This window comes from Schistocerca serialis, chromosome 1 (assembly GCF_023864345.2).
Source record: "Schistocerca serialis cubense isolate TAMUIC-IGC-003099 chromosome 1, iqSchSeri2.2, whole genome shotgun sequence".
NCBI lineage: Eukaryota > Metazoa > Arthropoda > Insecta > Orthoptera > Acrididae > Schistocerca > Schistocerca serialis.
In genome coordinates, this window is record NC_064638.1 from 1,248,734,733 (window position 1) to 1,248,752,429 (window position 17,697).

Below are 17,697 nucleotides of genomic sequence, written 5' to 3' on the forward strand. Positions count from 1 at the left end.
TTGTGTTTGTGCCTTGAAAATGATGGGATGTGCATCTGTTTAAATGTCAGCAGTTGTCGGAGATATTATGTGGCTGGGTGCGTTCATGTTAGTTATTTGAACAACAGCTGAATGGTTTGACCATTATCCAGAACAATTGTTGATGGTGTGGCATGTAATGTGGAAATCATTTCACTCGCAAGATCTTCATAATGTGCAGGTAGTGAAGCAGGTTTTAAATCTAATTTAAAATCATTTTCCTGGACAACAACTTCAATTCCACTGATGTATTTCTAAAAAAAAGAAAATAAAAAATAAAAGCAGACCATTTTTTAAGTTTGGTTGCATGAGTATAAATAATATAACATGTTCAGTTCATTAATGTTAACAGTAATCATGTATATATATCCTGTAAATTGTCTCGTTCCAAATGAGTTTGATAAAAGAATTGTTCAAATGATCTATGGAACATGTAACTGACCAACAGCAATCTGCTGGCCAAGAGAAAGACATCTAACAGTTCCACTAAATAACATTTGATGATCTTGCTTCGTGATATTGTTCAGTATCACACAATGAGCAATAGTAATAACAGGTATCACAACTGTAAGAAATGAAAACAAACAAAATCTCAGCAGGTACAGACTGAGACCACAGGACAACATGCTGCTTGAATCTGAAGTATAGTGCAAGTAGCAAATGTTGTAGTGGTGGGAGGTGAATGTTTGGCAACTGTGGGTGGCTGCTGTAGCTATAGGTCTCGTGAGGTAGGCTGAATGGATGCCATGCCTTTCTCAGGAGCCTTACCCCACTGCGTTATTCATAGCTGTCAATCCTAAACAAATTTTGAACAAAGTAAAGAAACTTAATGAATTGTTTATATAACATATGCCCGGAATTGGCCTAAAATAGAACTGTGAGGGACGTACCTTATAGTAAAGGGACTTTAGATCATTGTACTTGAAAATTGAAGGGCTCGGCAGTAAAAAATGGTAAGGGACAAATCAGTAGTTCTGAGAAAACGCACCACAAATATTTTAATAAAATCCCATAAATCAGATATCTGAAATACATACAAAATAATTTTTTTTCCTTCGGGTGCAGCATTGCTTTATTACACAGTGTCAGTAGTTACATATTTTTAGTATGTAATATCAACTCGAAAAAAAATATTTCAAAAACATGTACTTAACATTATTTACTCAAAACACTGTAGTCTCAACACACTTTCTTAACATTTTTTACGTGAAAACATTTTATTCTCAATGCATTTACTTAACATTGTTATTTTACTTAAAACATTGTTTTCTCATTACATGATTGTCTGTCTTTCTTCTTCTTCTTCTTTTTGCTGAAGGGCAGTACCCTCCTTCTGGTTGGAGTGAGTCATACCAATCATGATATACAGGAGGTATCCATTTTAAGCTTGAGAGAATGTCTCGTAGCTTGTCTCCTTTAGTAGGAAGAGGTCCAGATTATTTCAGTTTAAGCTCTGTGAGGAAAGAACTGCTTGCAGGTCTTCCATGTTTTGATAGGGCAACAGATTCTAGGCAACCATTGTATGTATCACTGAACATTAATGTTGGGGTGGGACTTTGTAGCTCAGCAGAAAATACGAGTTGAATGCAATTCCTAATACTGAATTTGCTTTGAGCAGTTGATGCTAGTGGCTTATGGAGTAGCTGTTTCAGTGCAGAGAAGCTGCAGAAACATTCTTGAGTCATATGAATTACCTCGAATGGCTTATTTCGCTGGGATGTTCTTAGAATTACTTCCCAGTGATAAAGTCCATACACACTTTGATAATGTGAGGTGACAATTTTCTCCACCTGAGAAAAAAGTCTCTGTCACTAGGTAGCCAGCTATGTCTAGCCTGAGGAAAGGTGTGCTCAATGTATCTGAACAACCAGACTTTAACAGGTAGATCCAAAATGCCACTAAGGTCCAATTCTTGTTTTGTCCACTACAGCTGTCGGAAAACGCAATCAACTTTTCACCTTTGATGTCTTTCTTTTCGAAATACATCTTTAAACAGCTTGCTATTTCAACTGGTCCCCTTTTAGCTGTTGCTTCACCCAGAGAAAAAAATGTCCTTGGCTATCTGCACAAGAATGGACACTAAAATTGTTGTTGTTGTTGTTGTTGTTGTGGTCTTCAGTCCTGAGACTGGTTTGATGCAGCTCTCCATGCTGCTCTATCCTGTGCAAGGTTTTTCATCTCCCAGTACCTACTGCAACCTACATCCTTCTGAATCTGCTTAGTGTATTCATCTCTTGGTCTCCCTCTACGATTTTTACCCTCCACGCTGCCCTCCAATACTAAATTGGTGATCCCTTGATGCCTCAACACATGTCCTACCAACCGATCCCTTCTTCTAGTCAAGTTGTGCCACAAACTTCTCTTCTCCCCAGTCCTAAAATTACAGCACCATGTTTTAAGCTTATAAAATGTTGACCCAGTCAGATTAGGTGTGGGTAGTGTCTATTGCAAATCGAACATGATTACATGATTATTTTGATTTTATTTTGCTACTTTCATTGCTTCACATATTGCAGATTACCCAGCTTCTGCTTTTTGATGGTGAATCTCCTGCTTTATTCACAATGAATGTAGTACAGTTTTGTTTTTACAGTTCTCAGCATGCTTGATTGCTACATAAATTGAATCACATTGTTGACAGGGGTCCATTTTAGGCATCTTGAAACTTATATTGAATTCCTCAGTAAATAGTCATCAAAATTTGTCTATAGAAATAGAACTTTTGCTTGCCGACTAACATTCCTTGACGTACTTGTCATAACAGAGCTGCAGGGAATATTCCATGCTTAAGTGCTCTTGCGATGAATCTTTTCGAGTGGGGTGACTCCTGTACTTTGGAAGTTCGTCAATAAATGCTTTCATGTGAATATTTTCTAGGATGACTGGTCTGCTTAGCTCTGCCATCAGAAGTAGGTGAAATGGCACAATTTTTCAATCATTTCATGATATTCTCTACTCGCCCTCTATTTTTCTGAAGTCCATGAATGTTAGGGAATGCAATTGTGCAAACAATGATATCCTTTTTGACAGTTTTCACTGTGTATAGAATTGTTTGACTGCGTCTAGATATCTCTTGTTTAGTCTTCTTTTGGATAACAGTTTTTGATCGCAAGCAACCTTGTAGGTAAGAATTTTGAGTATCGTAGTAATTCATTTCCCGGATATTTTGGAATATTGTTTGTTTATGTACTTCATTGACAAGCTGGAAACATTTTTAGGGCATTTGCATGGTGGGTCTTCCTTTTTCCTTCAACAACATTACCCTTACCTCTGTACTTTGTGCATACCGCTTTCCTTCATTCCTAGTTTTCTTCATCTGCTCTTGCACACTGCGACATTTTAGCCTCTTTCATTCTTTCTATATGCTCTGTTGATCATTAACATGTTTAGTGTCTGCTTCATCATTGTCACTACTTGTAGGTTCTTACAGACAAGATTAAAGCCTGGTAAACTTCCAATCCTTAACTAAAAAAGAAGCATCTGGCTACTCATTTTAAGGATGAGGCCTACTACAACTTTTTGGGTAGTGAACCAGCGAAGTCTGAAATTTGGCAAAGTGGTGCCATCTATCGGTTTTTCGTAGAACTTTTTACTAATATGAATGAAACATGTCATTCTGACATTTTACAATTAATATTTCTGTTTCTCGCAGACTGTCCCTTACCATTGTTTACTGCCGAGCCCGTCAATTCTGTATTTAGCACTTGGTAGTCTGTTCACTGGTCATTGCCTTTAAGAAGAAATGTAGGAATATCACATTATCATAGATTTAAAGTGATAAGCAAACACACTCGGTGTTTGAAATCTTTTCTGAGAAGGCATTATACTTGAATGTATGCACATAATTTTATATTTTCTAATTTCAGCAAAAGGAAGAAAGATAAAGAGTCAGGTGTTTCAAGAGGAATAGACTTCCAGTATGTTTCCAATGTTATTAACTTTGACTTCCCTCTTGATGTAAACTCATATATCCATAGAGCTGGTCGCACTGCTCGAGGAACAAATCAGGTACAATATTATTATAATGTGATTTTGATTTTAATGTTTATAAAAAAAGATTTTGAGTTACTACAGCATTGCTATGTAATGCATGACATAATTGCTTGCGTGCTTCTATACATGAATTAATTTATCCGAAACACTGAAGGTTTCCACTAGGAAATTGACGAGGTGCAATATTCAGAACAAAATCATATTGTGATTTAAAAATTGGAGATAAAATACTTTAGTTAACACTCACTGTTTTTCTTTAACCTGCCAAGACATTTCTCATCCACATTTTTTTTTTTTTTTTTTTTTTTTTTTTTAATGTAAAGGCTTTTCAGCGATTTTTCAGAAACATTAATGTTTTGATGAAACTCTCCGGTATTTGTTTTAGTTGGTATGATTTGTAAATTAGGGTTTCATCAAATTTCTGTTGTGCAATGGTGTCAGTAGAATTTTATTATGTGGTCACTGTCATGAACTTTCAGATATTTATTTTGATTCAGGCTCCAATGGAGTTCTTTCTGTTCATGATTTTGTGCATAACTTTGCCTGTATTTACATGTAAGGCATGCTGCCATCCCTTACAGCAACTAGAAATGCTGATACATTTGTTTTGATTTTCCTTTTCACTTTTGTGTAGATGACAGTATTGCTAGAAGTAGGAAAACACACACACACAAAAAAAGAAAAAAAAGCATTACAATTCCTGAAAAATTTAGCCTGAAGTCAGCTTTGAAAGTATAGATTTCCTTGTCTATTAACGTAGAAATTCTTGGTAAACTTGTTTGGGGAAGGTTCTTGTAGATGAGTTCAGATTTTGTCTTTTCTGCTCAGTTTAATTTTAATCTGGTGACAGAGGAATGACTTTGGACAGTTTGTAAGAGAGATTGTCTAATTATATCTGGCCTTAATTTAACCATGCTTGTGATTCCTATCCACAATAATAAATGCTTCTTTCTTGATGTCTTCAGTGTAGGTCAGCAGCTGAGAGAGTAAATGTCAGACTGCAAATCCATAGGTCCCAGACTTAATTACTATTCGGTCCTAGTAGGATGGTATATGGTATGTAGATCTGACGCACGTGGAAGGTAATCAAAGTGATGTTCAAAGCTGGTGCTGTGCCGTGACTTAATCCCACTGGCCATGGTCATGAGCTCGGTGCTTTAAATAAGCCTTTCTTAGCAATGTGAGAGAGTTTCGGAGCTCTGAGGCTCTGAAAATAATGAATGTGTTAAAAATGAGATCTGCCTTATTTGATTCTTCTGTATAAAAGACCTGACATTGTATTTTGTATAAATGCGTGATGGACAGTTTCAACACTTAAGCTGCAAACCAAGTGCTGAAAGACAGAACCAACAGTAAGACAGCTCAGGAGTGCCAAGCATGGTCTCTGTGGACTGAAAACCATTTTCTCATGAAAACATTTGTCATGTTTGAGGCAGAGTTTGTGATCTGTGACATAAGAGCCACCAGAGCAGCTGGCATTGATGAACTGTGTGTAGAACAAATTGACAGTTTTGGACTGCATAAATGACTCTTGTTTGTGATGAAAACCTGTGTTACAGACTTAAATATCCTGAATACATGGAGGAAGGCCAAAGTGGTCTCATCATCAAAACTGGGGGAACAGTCAAATGATGGAAAAAGTTTCTGACCTGTTTCACAGCTCTGAGATATCTTGTCTGACATTGCTTCACATCAAAAACATCATATAAGAGAAATTAGTATACCAGTGAGTGGGCTTCCAGTCTAGGAAAATGATTTAATGGCCAGCTAATAAATGTGAAGCAATACAGGGAGGATGGGCTGAACAAAAGAAGATTACTGGAGTGGTCTTCATTGACCTACCAGTTGTATACGACACTGTCACTCACCAAAAGTCACTGATTAAATTATATGATCTGATGAGAGACTGCTGTATGGCATCCTCTGTTGGTGCCGTTCTCCATTGCAGGACATTTTACGTCAACTTTTATGGGGAAAGAACAGTAGGTGGAGGATAGAGACGAAAGGCACACTACGAGGAAGCATCTTGGTGCCAGTACTGTACGGCATGTACACAAATGACCAACCAATGCCAAATGACATCAAGTAATTCATATATGCTGCAGTGGCAGCTCCACGTTAGAGCTTCTCATCAGTAGAAGAGATAAGAAACTGACAGACTAACGTTGAACATGCTCTATCTGTTATGATGTTACCCATCTGAAGTGAAACCCCGGCTAGACGCAGGTTGGCACTTTTCATCTTGGTAATCATCATGAGAACCCAATGTGACAAGGTGAGATGGGTGACTCCGGCACTGTTCACAGCCTAAATACCTAGGCATGATCCTGGATCACTTCCTGAAGTTTAGAACATTGCCTCGACTCCAGAGCCAGTTTCTGTGTCAAGAACAACATTATTAGGTCAATGATGAGCAGACCCAAGGTGTTAATCCACGACTGTTGTAGATGTCAGTTATAGCATTGTGTGCCGAGATGCTCCCTCTCTCTGGAGCACCTCTGCTTGTATGAGAAATGTGGACATCACAGTGAAGGAAGGAGTCCGTACTAATTGCAACAGGATGTTGAATTTGACATGTGTAAAAGATCTCCGATTTGTCAGCATTGCACGCACTCACATGCGCCGTGACTTTGAATCACGTGTGGAGAGGGCAAAGCTGGAAATGAACTCATATCACTGAATGCATAGAGCACCACCATCAGGAGACCCATATGGCCCAATAATCCCTTCATGCAAAGAACACAGGTTCTCATGGGTGCGTATCAGAAGCACTGGCAGAAGAGAGAACAGACCTGGAGAACTCTAACATCTTCCCAAGCAAAGAGTTGGCCTCTGGCAGTAAGGTCCTCTAACCTGCATTGCAAACTTTGACCAGAATGAGTGTGTGAGTGTATTGCCATAAGATCAGCTTGCAGAAGTTTGGCCTTCTGGGCAAAGTAGATGTTCTGTGCAGGTGTGGTGAGGCTAAAGATGTTGTGTGTGTGAGTGGTGAGACTCAGTGTCTGGGCCACTAACTGCAGTGCCATCTACAGGATGAACACTCCACACTAGACCATTTTAAAGTAGATAAAAAGACCATTTGGAGCATGATTTTGTGGAAGAAAACTTGGTTAAATAGACATGGAAATAAATAAATTTAAAACATGCAAATAAAGTAGGAACCTGTGAAATGATTGTAATCTACTGTTCTATAAATTGGGTTATGTATCGCATTGTTTCTTAGTTTTGTATTAAGTTGGTACAGTAAATAATATTAAGCACCTGTTTTCGGCACTGAGTATTGCAAACAGATAAACACTGACATTTTGTGTGTGTAAAGGGGCACTTTTTAACAGCATTTGGAAATATTTGATAATAATTGCATTTTACTTGTGTTATAAATGTGAAAGGAATGGCCTAAAAAATGTCACTTTTTATCGAGTGATTTAGTAAGTAAGTACACTGTTTTAATATAAATAAACAACAGTTGACAGAAGTTACTCGTATTTCCCAAATAAATGCCTGTGTAGTGATGTGTCTTTTCTCTTTCACTGTTTCTTTCTGAATGTTTGTTTTCCTGCATCAGATGATATAAAACATATATTTTTAATATTCTACGTGGCTACAAGATTCCACGTTTCACAAAAACTCGAAAATGAAGGACATTTTTATATAACTGAGTTGAAGCTAAGTTGTATTTTATGTAATATTACTGAAGGGTGTTTATCGATTTTATTCCCTCTTTTCAGTTCCTCTACATCTATGATGTAATATGCAAGCAATGCACAATGTTTGTTATATAGATGCTTGCACCAAAATTTCATACTGTTAATTGTTCTACAAACTGCTTAAGTTGTAACATCTGTGCCCGTGTGTGGTATTGTATTTGTACTGTGATGGTATTAGAGGCAGTTGCAGGTGTCCCTTAGCATAGGCTTTATTCGTGTTTGTCCTTGCCTGCAAGTCAAAACATGGAAAATGGGGTGACGATGCAGGGGTTAGTATGTTGGATTCACATGTGGGAGAATCAGAGTTCAAACCCCTGTCTGGTTTGGTCCTTGTGATAATGTAACACAAGAACAGATCAACTCAACAGTGTTAAATTTATCATCATTTCTCAGTGTCAGATGTTCTGTTAATTTCATCTCAGATCTACCAATTTATAGTTGCATGTTTTATAGTTTACACAATTTGAAATAAGTGTTACACATTTTTAACCAAGTCATTTACTTTTTGTGCTCTGTGTGAATTTTAGTTAGTGTATTTAATATGTTTGCTTTTACTTTGCAGGGCACAGCTTTATCTTTTGTAAGTATTAAGGAAAGACCACTGATGCAAGAAGTTGAACAATTTCTTCAAAAAAGCTGTGGAGACAATAATAATATATTGAAGTAAGTTGTGGGGGGAGAGCTTTGCAAAGAAGCATTTTACTCCGTAACTACATAAATATCAAGTCACTCATTTGGCAACAGAAACAGTTTATAACAAACACAGTTGATACGTGAACAGAAAGTGGTAGCATTTCTTAGCTCTCTGCAGTTAAAAGTCGGTGTGTTTTTGTTTTTCAGTAAATGGGCTTCATTTCTGTTGGGCACTTCCTACTCAGAGGGGGCTGTCTTTTATGTATATTCTTCACTAATTGTGTTGTGTTGAAGGTAAATTGATCTAACTGTTATGTTTTTGGCAGAGTTCATAAGAAGTATCGGCTTTTCTCAAACATTTTTGCCAGTTAAATTACTCCTTTGATTTGTAATCATGAAATGTATAAGGAATCTTTGACTAATAAATTGGTTGATAACTTTGTATAATAATATAGTGATGCAAAATTGTTGAGGCTTTCGTGGCCACTTGTTGACAAACTGCCTATTGGCTTCTGTCTCGGGTTCTTCGGCCGACGTTCATCTAATGATTTTTCTGACGTTTCGCCAGCACGAGTGGCTGGCATTGTCAAAGCTTCACCTCCGGCAATGGAGGGTGAAGCTTTGACAATGCCAGCCACTCGTGCTGGCGAAACGTCAGAAAAATCATTAGATGAATGTCGGCTGAAGAACCCGAGACAGAAGCCAATAGGCAGTTTGTCAATATAGTGATGCACATGATTATCTCCCATAGTGTCATAAACATTTTTTTTTTTTAATCACAGAGCATACCAGTTCAAACTAGAGCAGGTAGAAGGATTCAGATATCGTGCCAAAGATGCCTGGCGTGCAGTCACAAGAATTGCAGTTAGAGAAGCTCGTCTGAAGGAGATTAAGCAAGAAATCCTCAATTCACAGAAACTGAAGGTAAAAAATACTATCAGCATATGATAAATATTTAACAAAATTTTAAAATTTTTTCACCCTGCAATCATACTATCTTTTGCTTTGAATGTTAGATTATTTTTTTAATATCAGAATATATGAGTCTTTAAATATTAGATTCACTCCCAAAGGAATAATTTACTATAGCAGTCGCGCGGTTACAGGCTGAAGCGCCTAGAACTGCTCGGCCACATCGGCCGGCAGAGAAAATTTCAGTAATTCACAGTCGATTCTTAGGTAGGTTGTAGTTGTTTGTCAGTAATTTCATACAAGTGCTATTTCCGTGTGTTCACACGATGTGCCATCAAAGATAATGTTGCCATTAGGCTCAAGTGCACAAATTCATTGCATTGCGTTTTTTGTGGACCTATTGAATTTATATTAGTGACACTGTGTTGAACTGTGACTATATTGATCATGCAGTTCTCCTGTACAGTTTACGAGCCATAGTACACCACACAAAACAGTTGTTTGCTGATTCTATGTAAATCTGTAGACTGTAGTTGTTGATGAATTACTTTATTTTCAGACTTGGATGCACAACATAAGATGTCTCGTGAAATGCTATCATGAAAGATCTGTCTAGAGAATTCTGACAAGAGACTGCCTAAAAATATACATCCAACTTTGTTATTCCGTTTGTGTGCATTATTTGTATTGGGTCCATGGAATCTTTCGCCTGGCTTATTCCTTCTAGCTGCAATTGGTGCCGAGGTCTCTCTGCTCTTGCTCTGATGTCACAACATTGGCTGCTGTCCCCCATTGCCATTCGTTGCCCAACCAATACCTCAAACAGGAAGTGAATCAAACAAAACAGACAAATATGTAAAATACATAAGTGGAACACTAGTTTGCTGAATAACATCATGCAACACGATTTAATACCATTATAACACTGTAACTTGACAGGTTTACTCATTCATATGTCATCAAGGGAGCAGAAATTTTCGTATGACACATTTGCACATATTTCAGGTTTTTAAGTCCCAAAATTTCTGCACCCTTTCAACTGCCAGCCCTATGAATGAGTGAACCAATCTAATTTCTATATTTATGAAACTAAATAAACTATAACATAAATAATACATTTCTTTTTCATATACGTAACACCTAATTTGCTAGATTAACAATCTGTTTAAAGGAACAGATCAGAGAATCCTCGTTCATTGTGACCTTAATGTAAAATTGTTCTTTTTTTCGTAGCTATAATGTGCAACATTATGTTCAGCCTAAGCGAACCCTGTAAAGTCTTGCTAATAGAGTTAATCAAAAGAGCCAGGTCAATTATTACAATTAATTTCCAGGAGGGTGTTGGAAAAAGGGGTTATTGATTTGAAAATCCAGTGTCTTGCAAGAAGTTCAGACTTTTAATTCTCAGTTATTATCGAAAACATTACAGGAGGTATCAGTTAATCAAATACAATTTTTGAAAATAATTATAACAGTCTAGATCCCAAGTGACTGGTTTCGATCGTCACATGATCATTTTCAGACCTACAGATGTGTTGATGGAAAACTGCAGTTGACTATCATCATTCAGCAGTTCCTGCTTCATACACTTCATACACAGCTATTGTCCATCAACATGACTGTAGGTCTGAGGACGATCATGTGATGAGCGAAACCAGTTATCTTTCAATAAATGTACCTTGCAATCCAGACTATTATAATTATTGTCAAAGATTTTTTAAGTCTCAAAATTTCTGCACTCTTTCATTTTCTTCATTTTGAAAGTTTTGTGTAAGGAGAATGCTGGAGATTCAGCAGAAACTGGAAATTATTCATGATGCGGAAGTATTGGAACAAAGCACACAATTTGACACTGTCTTCTTTGTGCAGTGCATACTAAAAAATTACCATTTCTGAGTATTGGAACTCATGCCTCTTACACTTGAAAAAAAGCAAAAATTTGTGCATCATCATTTAAACAGCCTAAATGCTTTTGGTTTATCTGTGAAGTTATCCATCCAAGTCAAAATATGTACAATGACCGGAAATGAAAGTGTGTAGCTACATGAAGTTTATCCCCAGCATTCCTTCAAGTTGCAGCTGTGTTGTTCTTTTATTTCCGTAAAGCAGATCCAAGGTTGTTTATTTCCTGCACTACACCCTCACTACTCATGTCAGGCGTGAAAAAATTTCAGCTTTTATATTAAAACCTTATACGCAGCAACTTATTTGTCTCATACAATTGGTTTACAAAACACATTTTATATCACAATGTTCAGGAAGATTCCAGAAGCCTTTAATTCAATAAAATCCAGAAACTCTTTTTTTTTCATGGAGGTAAACTGTTGATTGAGATAGAGATACAGATGACTGGCAACGATAAGACCTTGTAAATTTTACAGATACTGATGTGAACTAAACAGTATGTAGTTGCTAAATGTTAACTCATGTGCAAGCAAACAGCCTGCCTGCAATGCACAGTTACCACCTTTAATGTAACTGCCATCAGCTGATATCGATTGTGACTCAGAGGCGCTACAGCATGCGGTGGATAGTCACCACCAGGGGCAAACGCAAGGCTGATCCAGTCACGGCAGCAAGGCCAGACAGCCAGCCAGCCATGATTCTGTCCTGTACAGTCTATTGCATGAGTTTTTTCAGTCATGCCATTCTGCTTATTAGATTTTGACCCTTCATTGTACCTTGTTCTCATTATTAGCTTTCATTCAGTGTTCTGCTCTTGAATATGATTTTGTTTACTGATAATGCTTTCGTATTGGGAGCAAATAGAAAGGTGGTGACAAATACTTAGCATATTGTGCTTTTGGCGATTATGTGTGTTCATCTCGCCTCCTCTTTTAGGCTAGAGATTTTAGTGTGTTGCAGAGTGGCTGGCCTATCCTTTTTCTTTTTATTCTCGTGATCAGCCAGCCTCGGCCATCTGCTATATTATTTTAATACCTTGCACAACTTTTCCTTTTAGTGTATGTTTTCCCCTTTTGTTTAGCTTCTTTCGTTTTTTTCTTTCCGTGTGGTTCTCCGTTAGTTTTCCGCCCTTTTCATTTCCCCAACTTCTTTTGGGAATTGTTTTAACTTGAACCTTGTTTGCATGTGGAAAAAGGGACTGATGACCCTTTAGTTTGGTCCCTTTATACTGCAAACCAACCAACCAATGTTTGCACATAGTGCCAGTGTTATGGGCCCCAGTTTCTGGATCTTTGGGAGCAACAGTTATCATTTGCTCTTGTGTTCTCGCACCTGTTTGTACAAAGTGGTGCAGAAATTGCAGCCACTCTTTGATTCTAATGTTTTGTCTTTCAGTGATCTGTGTGCTCTGTTAACTGAAGACCAGTCATCAAATGGACATAGTTACCACTAGACTATAGATCAATAAGTGTCGTAAACACCATGAACAGTCTTATGCAGCATGGATTGCTGACTTGCAGGGTTTTGCTTGCAAGTGCAATTTAGTGTGTCATAACTGTAAAGTTTTGTATACAGAATAATTTATTCAGGATGTGAATGTGCACGTTTCCACTGACTTGGAGGTCGCAGCAAATGCTTTGGCTGCATCAGAACCAAGTGTTGGTGAAGTGCTTAAAATTGCTAAATCTTTCACAGTTGCAGCTCAAGTTTAGCATACTTACACACATAAAAATAAACTATCAAAACTAGTTTTTTGTCATCGTGATGGGCAGTCAACATATGATTCTGCCTCATCACTATCATCTTTCTCTTCCTCTTAAGTTGTAATCTCACTTTCAGCCCTACACCTGCATTTGATCATGCTGCTTTGGTGAAGGACCTACTTTCCTTCACACATAATATCAATTGGAAATATCACATTGTAACACAATCCCAAAACCTTTCCAACAGCAAACCTGACATTGGACCCTGCCTTGAATAGTTCAGACTAAGGTCCCAGTATGATCCACCACCACTACCTCAAAATCATCCCTTATAAACCTTACAAGATTTCCTCACATCCAGCATTGCTTCACAACCCTTTCTCAGGTCCCTACAGCATGACCCTAACCTGTCCTCTGCAGAACTCAGGGCTCTTTGTTCCCTGAAAGCTGATAGCTCTATCAGTATCCTCTCAGCAGACAAAGGATCTACAACTGTAATACTTGACTGAAAGGAGTATGTTAGTGAAGGTCTCCACCAGTTGCCTGACACCTCTAAATACAACGTCTGCCATCAAGATCCCATCCCTGTGATTCAAACTGACATGCAGTCCCTCCTTAAAACCTCAGGCTCCTCACAAGGACTAACACCTCACTCCATAGAACTTCTCAGCCCATCCAAACCAAACACCCTCACCTTTTACCTTCTACTTAGGATCCATAAACCCAATCATACTGACCATCCTATATTTGCTGGCTTCAAAGCAGCCATTGAACTTATATCTGCCTTAGTTGATCAGCACCTGCAATCCACAGTACAAAGACTCCCCTCCTATATCAAATATACCAACCATTTCCTAGATGATCTGAAGACTGTCTAACTCCCACCACACACCTTGCTTGTCACCATTGATGCCACCTCCCTCTTTACTAACATCCCGCCATGTACATGGTGTGTCTGCTACTGAACATTTCCTCGGTTAGCACTCACCTGATTCCAATTCTATGACATCCCTCATACTCACCTTAATCAACTTTATACTTACCAACAACTTCTTCATCTTTGAGAGGCAGACATACAAACAATAAGGGGTATGACCATGGGAACAGGGGTATGGCCATGGGAACCAGGATGGCTCCTTCGTATGCCGATGCTTGGAGGGGGCTTTCCTGGGATCCATAAGCCTTCAGCCCTTGGTTTGGTTTAGATAAATTGATGACACCTTTACCATGTGGACTCATGGTGAGGCTGACATGTTAAAATTCCTGGAATCTCTGACTACTTTCTCCCAGTTAAATTTCACATGGTACTGTTCCGAATCCCATGCCACTTTCCTTGATATTGATCTTACCCTCACCAAAGGCAAGCTACACACTTCCGTCCATGTTAAACCTACCAACCAACAATAGTACTTATATTTTGACACTTGCCATCCTTTTCACGTGAAACGTTCCCTCCCATACAGCTGCGGCATCTGAGGCAAACATATTTGTTTGGATGCAGACTCTTTACAACAATACACCACCATTCTCAATTGAGCTTCCACTGCACGCAGTTACCCCACCAGCCTAGTTCAAAAGCATTTTTCCCAGGCTATGATATCCAATCCTGGTTCTGCTGATCCCTCCAAAAAATAACTTTGAGTCACATCACTGGTGACTCATATTATCGTGGTCTGGGATGTATTAATCAGCTACTTTGACATGGCCATGAGTCTCTAAAATCATGTCCTGAAATCGGATCCATTCTGCCTGAAATTTTGCCCACCACACTTAGAATAGCCCTCCCAATATCTGCAGTATTCTTGTCCTTGGTTCTTGATACCCACCTGGCCTTAATTTACATTAATTTCTTCCGTCTCAGCATTTCTTCACAGGAACTACTCTTTCCTTCACTACATTTTAATTCCCTTTTAGTTTTTTACATCTTTCATTGTCTTACCTGTCTTTTTTCACCACCCCTCCTCCCACAACTGTTACGTACAATGTACTTAGCTTTCCACCCTTATCAACTCATGCATGATGTTTAAGCAGTAATTTCTGTCTTACATATTACTCTGCCTTCCGTCTTTAAGCTTTCAGGCTTTCAAATCTTATCTGATGCAGTCTCCAATAATCAGTCTTTCCTTCTCGTACTGTGCGGTAAGTCTCCCCTGACCCTGGTTCTGGGTGACTTTCCTGAAATCTAACCTCTCTTCCTAACCACTCCAGTCCTTTTCCTTCGCCTTCAATCCTTCTACCTGAAGAAGGAGCCACTGGCTCTGAAAGCTTGCCTATTTACAAGCTTCTTTTATGTGTGTGTTCTGCTGCCACTTGGTGAGTAGATTTTTTTTATCTATCGAATTACATTATTTTTTCAGAAATTGATTGTTTTCGTTGGTATATTAGCCCATGTGGCCTTCATTCCTTCTTATGTTACCCTCTTCTCAGTTTTTGTTGCTGTCTGTCTTGTTCAATCTGTCATCTGTTTTCTACCTTATGTTTTAATCCATTTGTTTATTTATTAATCAGCACTTTGCTCCTACAACTTTTCTAGTATTGATTTCTGTGCACTTAGAAGGGTCCTTTTTTATTTGCATATAACAATTCCATTGGTATTTACGAATTGGCATGTATCAATTTATAGTTCATTACACTATATGGCCTTCTCCTGATCGTCTTTCACCTATTTATTTGCGAATTTGACAGCTGTTTTCTTTCCCACCCTCCACTTATCTTGTTCACACGTAATTTTTGGTTTATCGGCAAACCGCTATGATTGACTTTTAATGCCATCCCTTATGTCACTTTCATTGCAAAACTAAGTGTTTTACACTTTCTCCTATGACTTTCGCCTTCTGCTTACCCAGTTTTTAAGTTTTTGTCTGTTCCCATGACTTGCCAAATTGATTTTTTTCGTTTTTTCTTTTCCAATCATTTTTTTCATATCATGTAGATTGCTCACTCATTACCTCTTATTAATGATTTTCACATGAATTTTTCTGATTTTATCAAATTTTTTCCGTGCTTCTGTTCCATTTTTCCATGTTGTGTTTTTGCCACTCCCACAATTTCTAACTCTCCAGACTATCCTCTTTTGCCATGATGAATCCTATCTCATATTACATCTGTTCTTTTTGAAAACATGCTTTTGCACTATCAAAACTAAGGTCCCACATTTTGTTTCTTGAAACCTGCATGTCCCTTGAAGTTACTCCAAAAGGCCTAACATCGAATGTCCCTGTTTCTGTATGTAATCCTACTCCACACCAGCCTATTTTACAGTTTCAAACACAGCAATCTCTTGCACTTGCCCAGCTAATCTGTGACCTCTATGCCTCCTCTGCCATTTTCGACTGCACCAGATTTCTCTCCTCCTATGAAATCCTGCAGTTATCTGCCCCTAATGTTTCCTTGGATGGTATCATCTGTCAATCCAACTTCAAACTGCAACAACATGCCAGACTTCAAAAAGCTATCCCACCTTCTGCTAAACTACCTGAACAGTCGTGTTTCCCTTCCTGTTCTTCTGCAGCTCCCTAAACAGCCACACCATCAACCACCACTCATCTTCTACAAACCAAGCTTGGCCAACCACCTTAACATCCCACAGCCTTCACCACTGCCTCCCAGACCAAGAATAACCCATAATCACAAGAACCAGTCATAACAGTACAGTGTCCTTAACCTCTCATCTAAAGCAATCTCCCCTCTTGAATAATCTCCCCAAACAGTCACACTTTCAGCCCTAAGCCTGCATTTGGCCATGTTCCTTTGGTGAAGGACCTACTTTCCTTCAGACTTAATATCAACTGGAAATATCGCTTTGCAACCAAATCCCAAAACCTTACCAACAGCAAACCTGACATTAAACCCTGCCTTGAACAGTTTGTGCCGTTCACCTGCTTTATTTCTTCATTGATATTCCTCAGTATCAACATACTATATTGTTATACATGCTGAAAAATGCGGGGTGGAAGTTCAACACTGATTACTGTAAATGATGTAGCTGACAAGTTGCACAATTGCGTTTCACAGTTCTTTACTTTCACTGTTCACAGCCCCCTAATATTACACAATTATATAGCCAGTTCACTATTGGTAAATGTCGATAAGCCTCATTAATAGGTTGCAGGCAAACGTCAGTATTCTGCTACAATAGTTAGCTGTTGAACATCTATGTGCAGTAAAAACCTAACCACACACTTCATGGTTCTTGCAGAATAATACAATACGTGTGGCACTATTTCTCAAATAAATTGAACATATATTGTCATTAATTGTTTTAACAGACTGGCTATTTGTGTTACACTTATTCCGCTGTTAAGTTGATGCATTGTTGTTACTTTAACAAGTACATAATTCCCCTCTAAAAATCGGCCGTGGACTGACTGACTCAGGACCAAAAATTGGTCCTTTATATGTCCTCACAGTAATGGGCACTGAAACTATTCATTGTTCGATGTTTAAGTTACAGAAATTACAATTAAAACATAACCCATTCAATTAACTTAATACCTCAAAAAATTCTTCTTTTTAACAGTTCCTTCTCCTACAAAGGTTAGGCCAAATTATTTGTTTAAATAATAAAATTAACAGATTTAGTTATACAAACAGTACTTTTGACAAACCTGGTAATTATTTTGGAATTAATTAAGAGCTGGCTTTACTAATATGGTTTGGAATAGGGCCAAATAAATACTTTAAGAATCCTAGTAGTTCTTCTTCCAAATGTTTATAATTAGTACACAATTTATATTTATTTATAAGTCAACAATAAAATCTGTCACAAAACAATTACTGATTTCACCCTATAACAAAGATATTAACTAAGAATTGTCAAAATAAAT

The 17,697-nt window shown here is 38.0% G+C and overlaps 1 protein-coding gene across 3 annotated transcripts in view; it reads left to right on the plus strand.

Annotated features, from left to right (window-relative positions):
• LOC126419314 (probable ATP-dependent RNA helicase DDX56) overlaps positions 1 to 17,697 on the plus strand; it is a 113,070-nt gene that overhangs the window by 47,980 nt on the left and 47,393 nt on the right. For all 3 annotated transcript variants that reach the window (XM_050086505.1, XM_050086513.1, XM_050086498.1), the window contains 3 exons: positions 3,885 to 4,026; positions 8,281 to 8,381; positions 9,134 to 9,275. In XM_050086505.1, the coding sequence (XP_049942462.1) occupies positions 3,885 to 4,026; positions 8,281 to 8,381; positions 9,134 to 9,275 (385 nt within the window). The remainder of the gene's footprint in view (positions 1 to 3,884; positions 4,027 to 8,280; positions 8,382 to 9,133; positions 9,276 to 17,697) is intronic.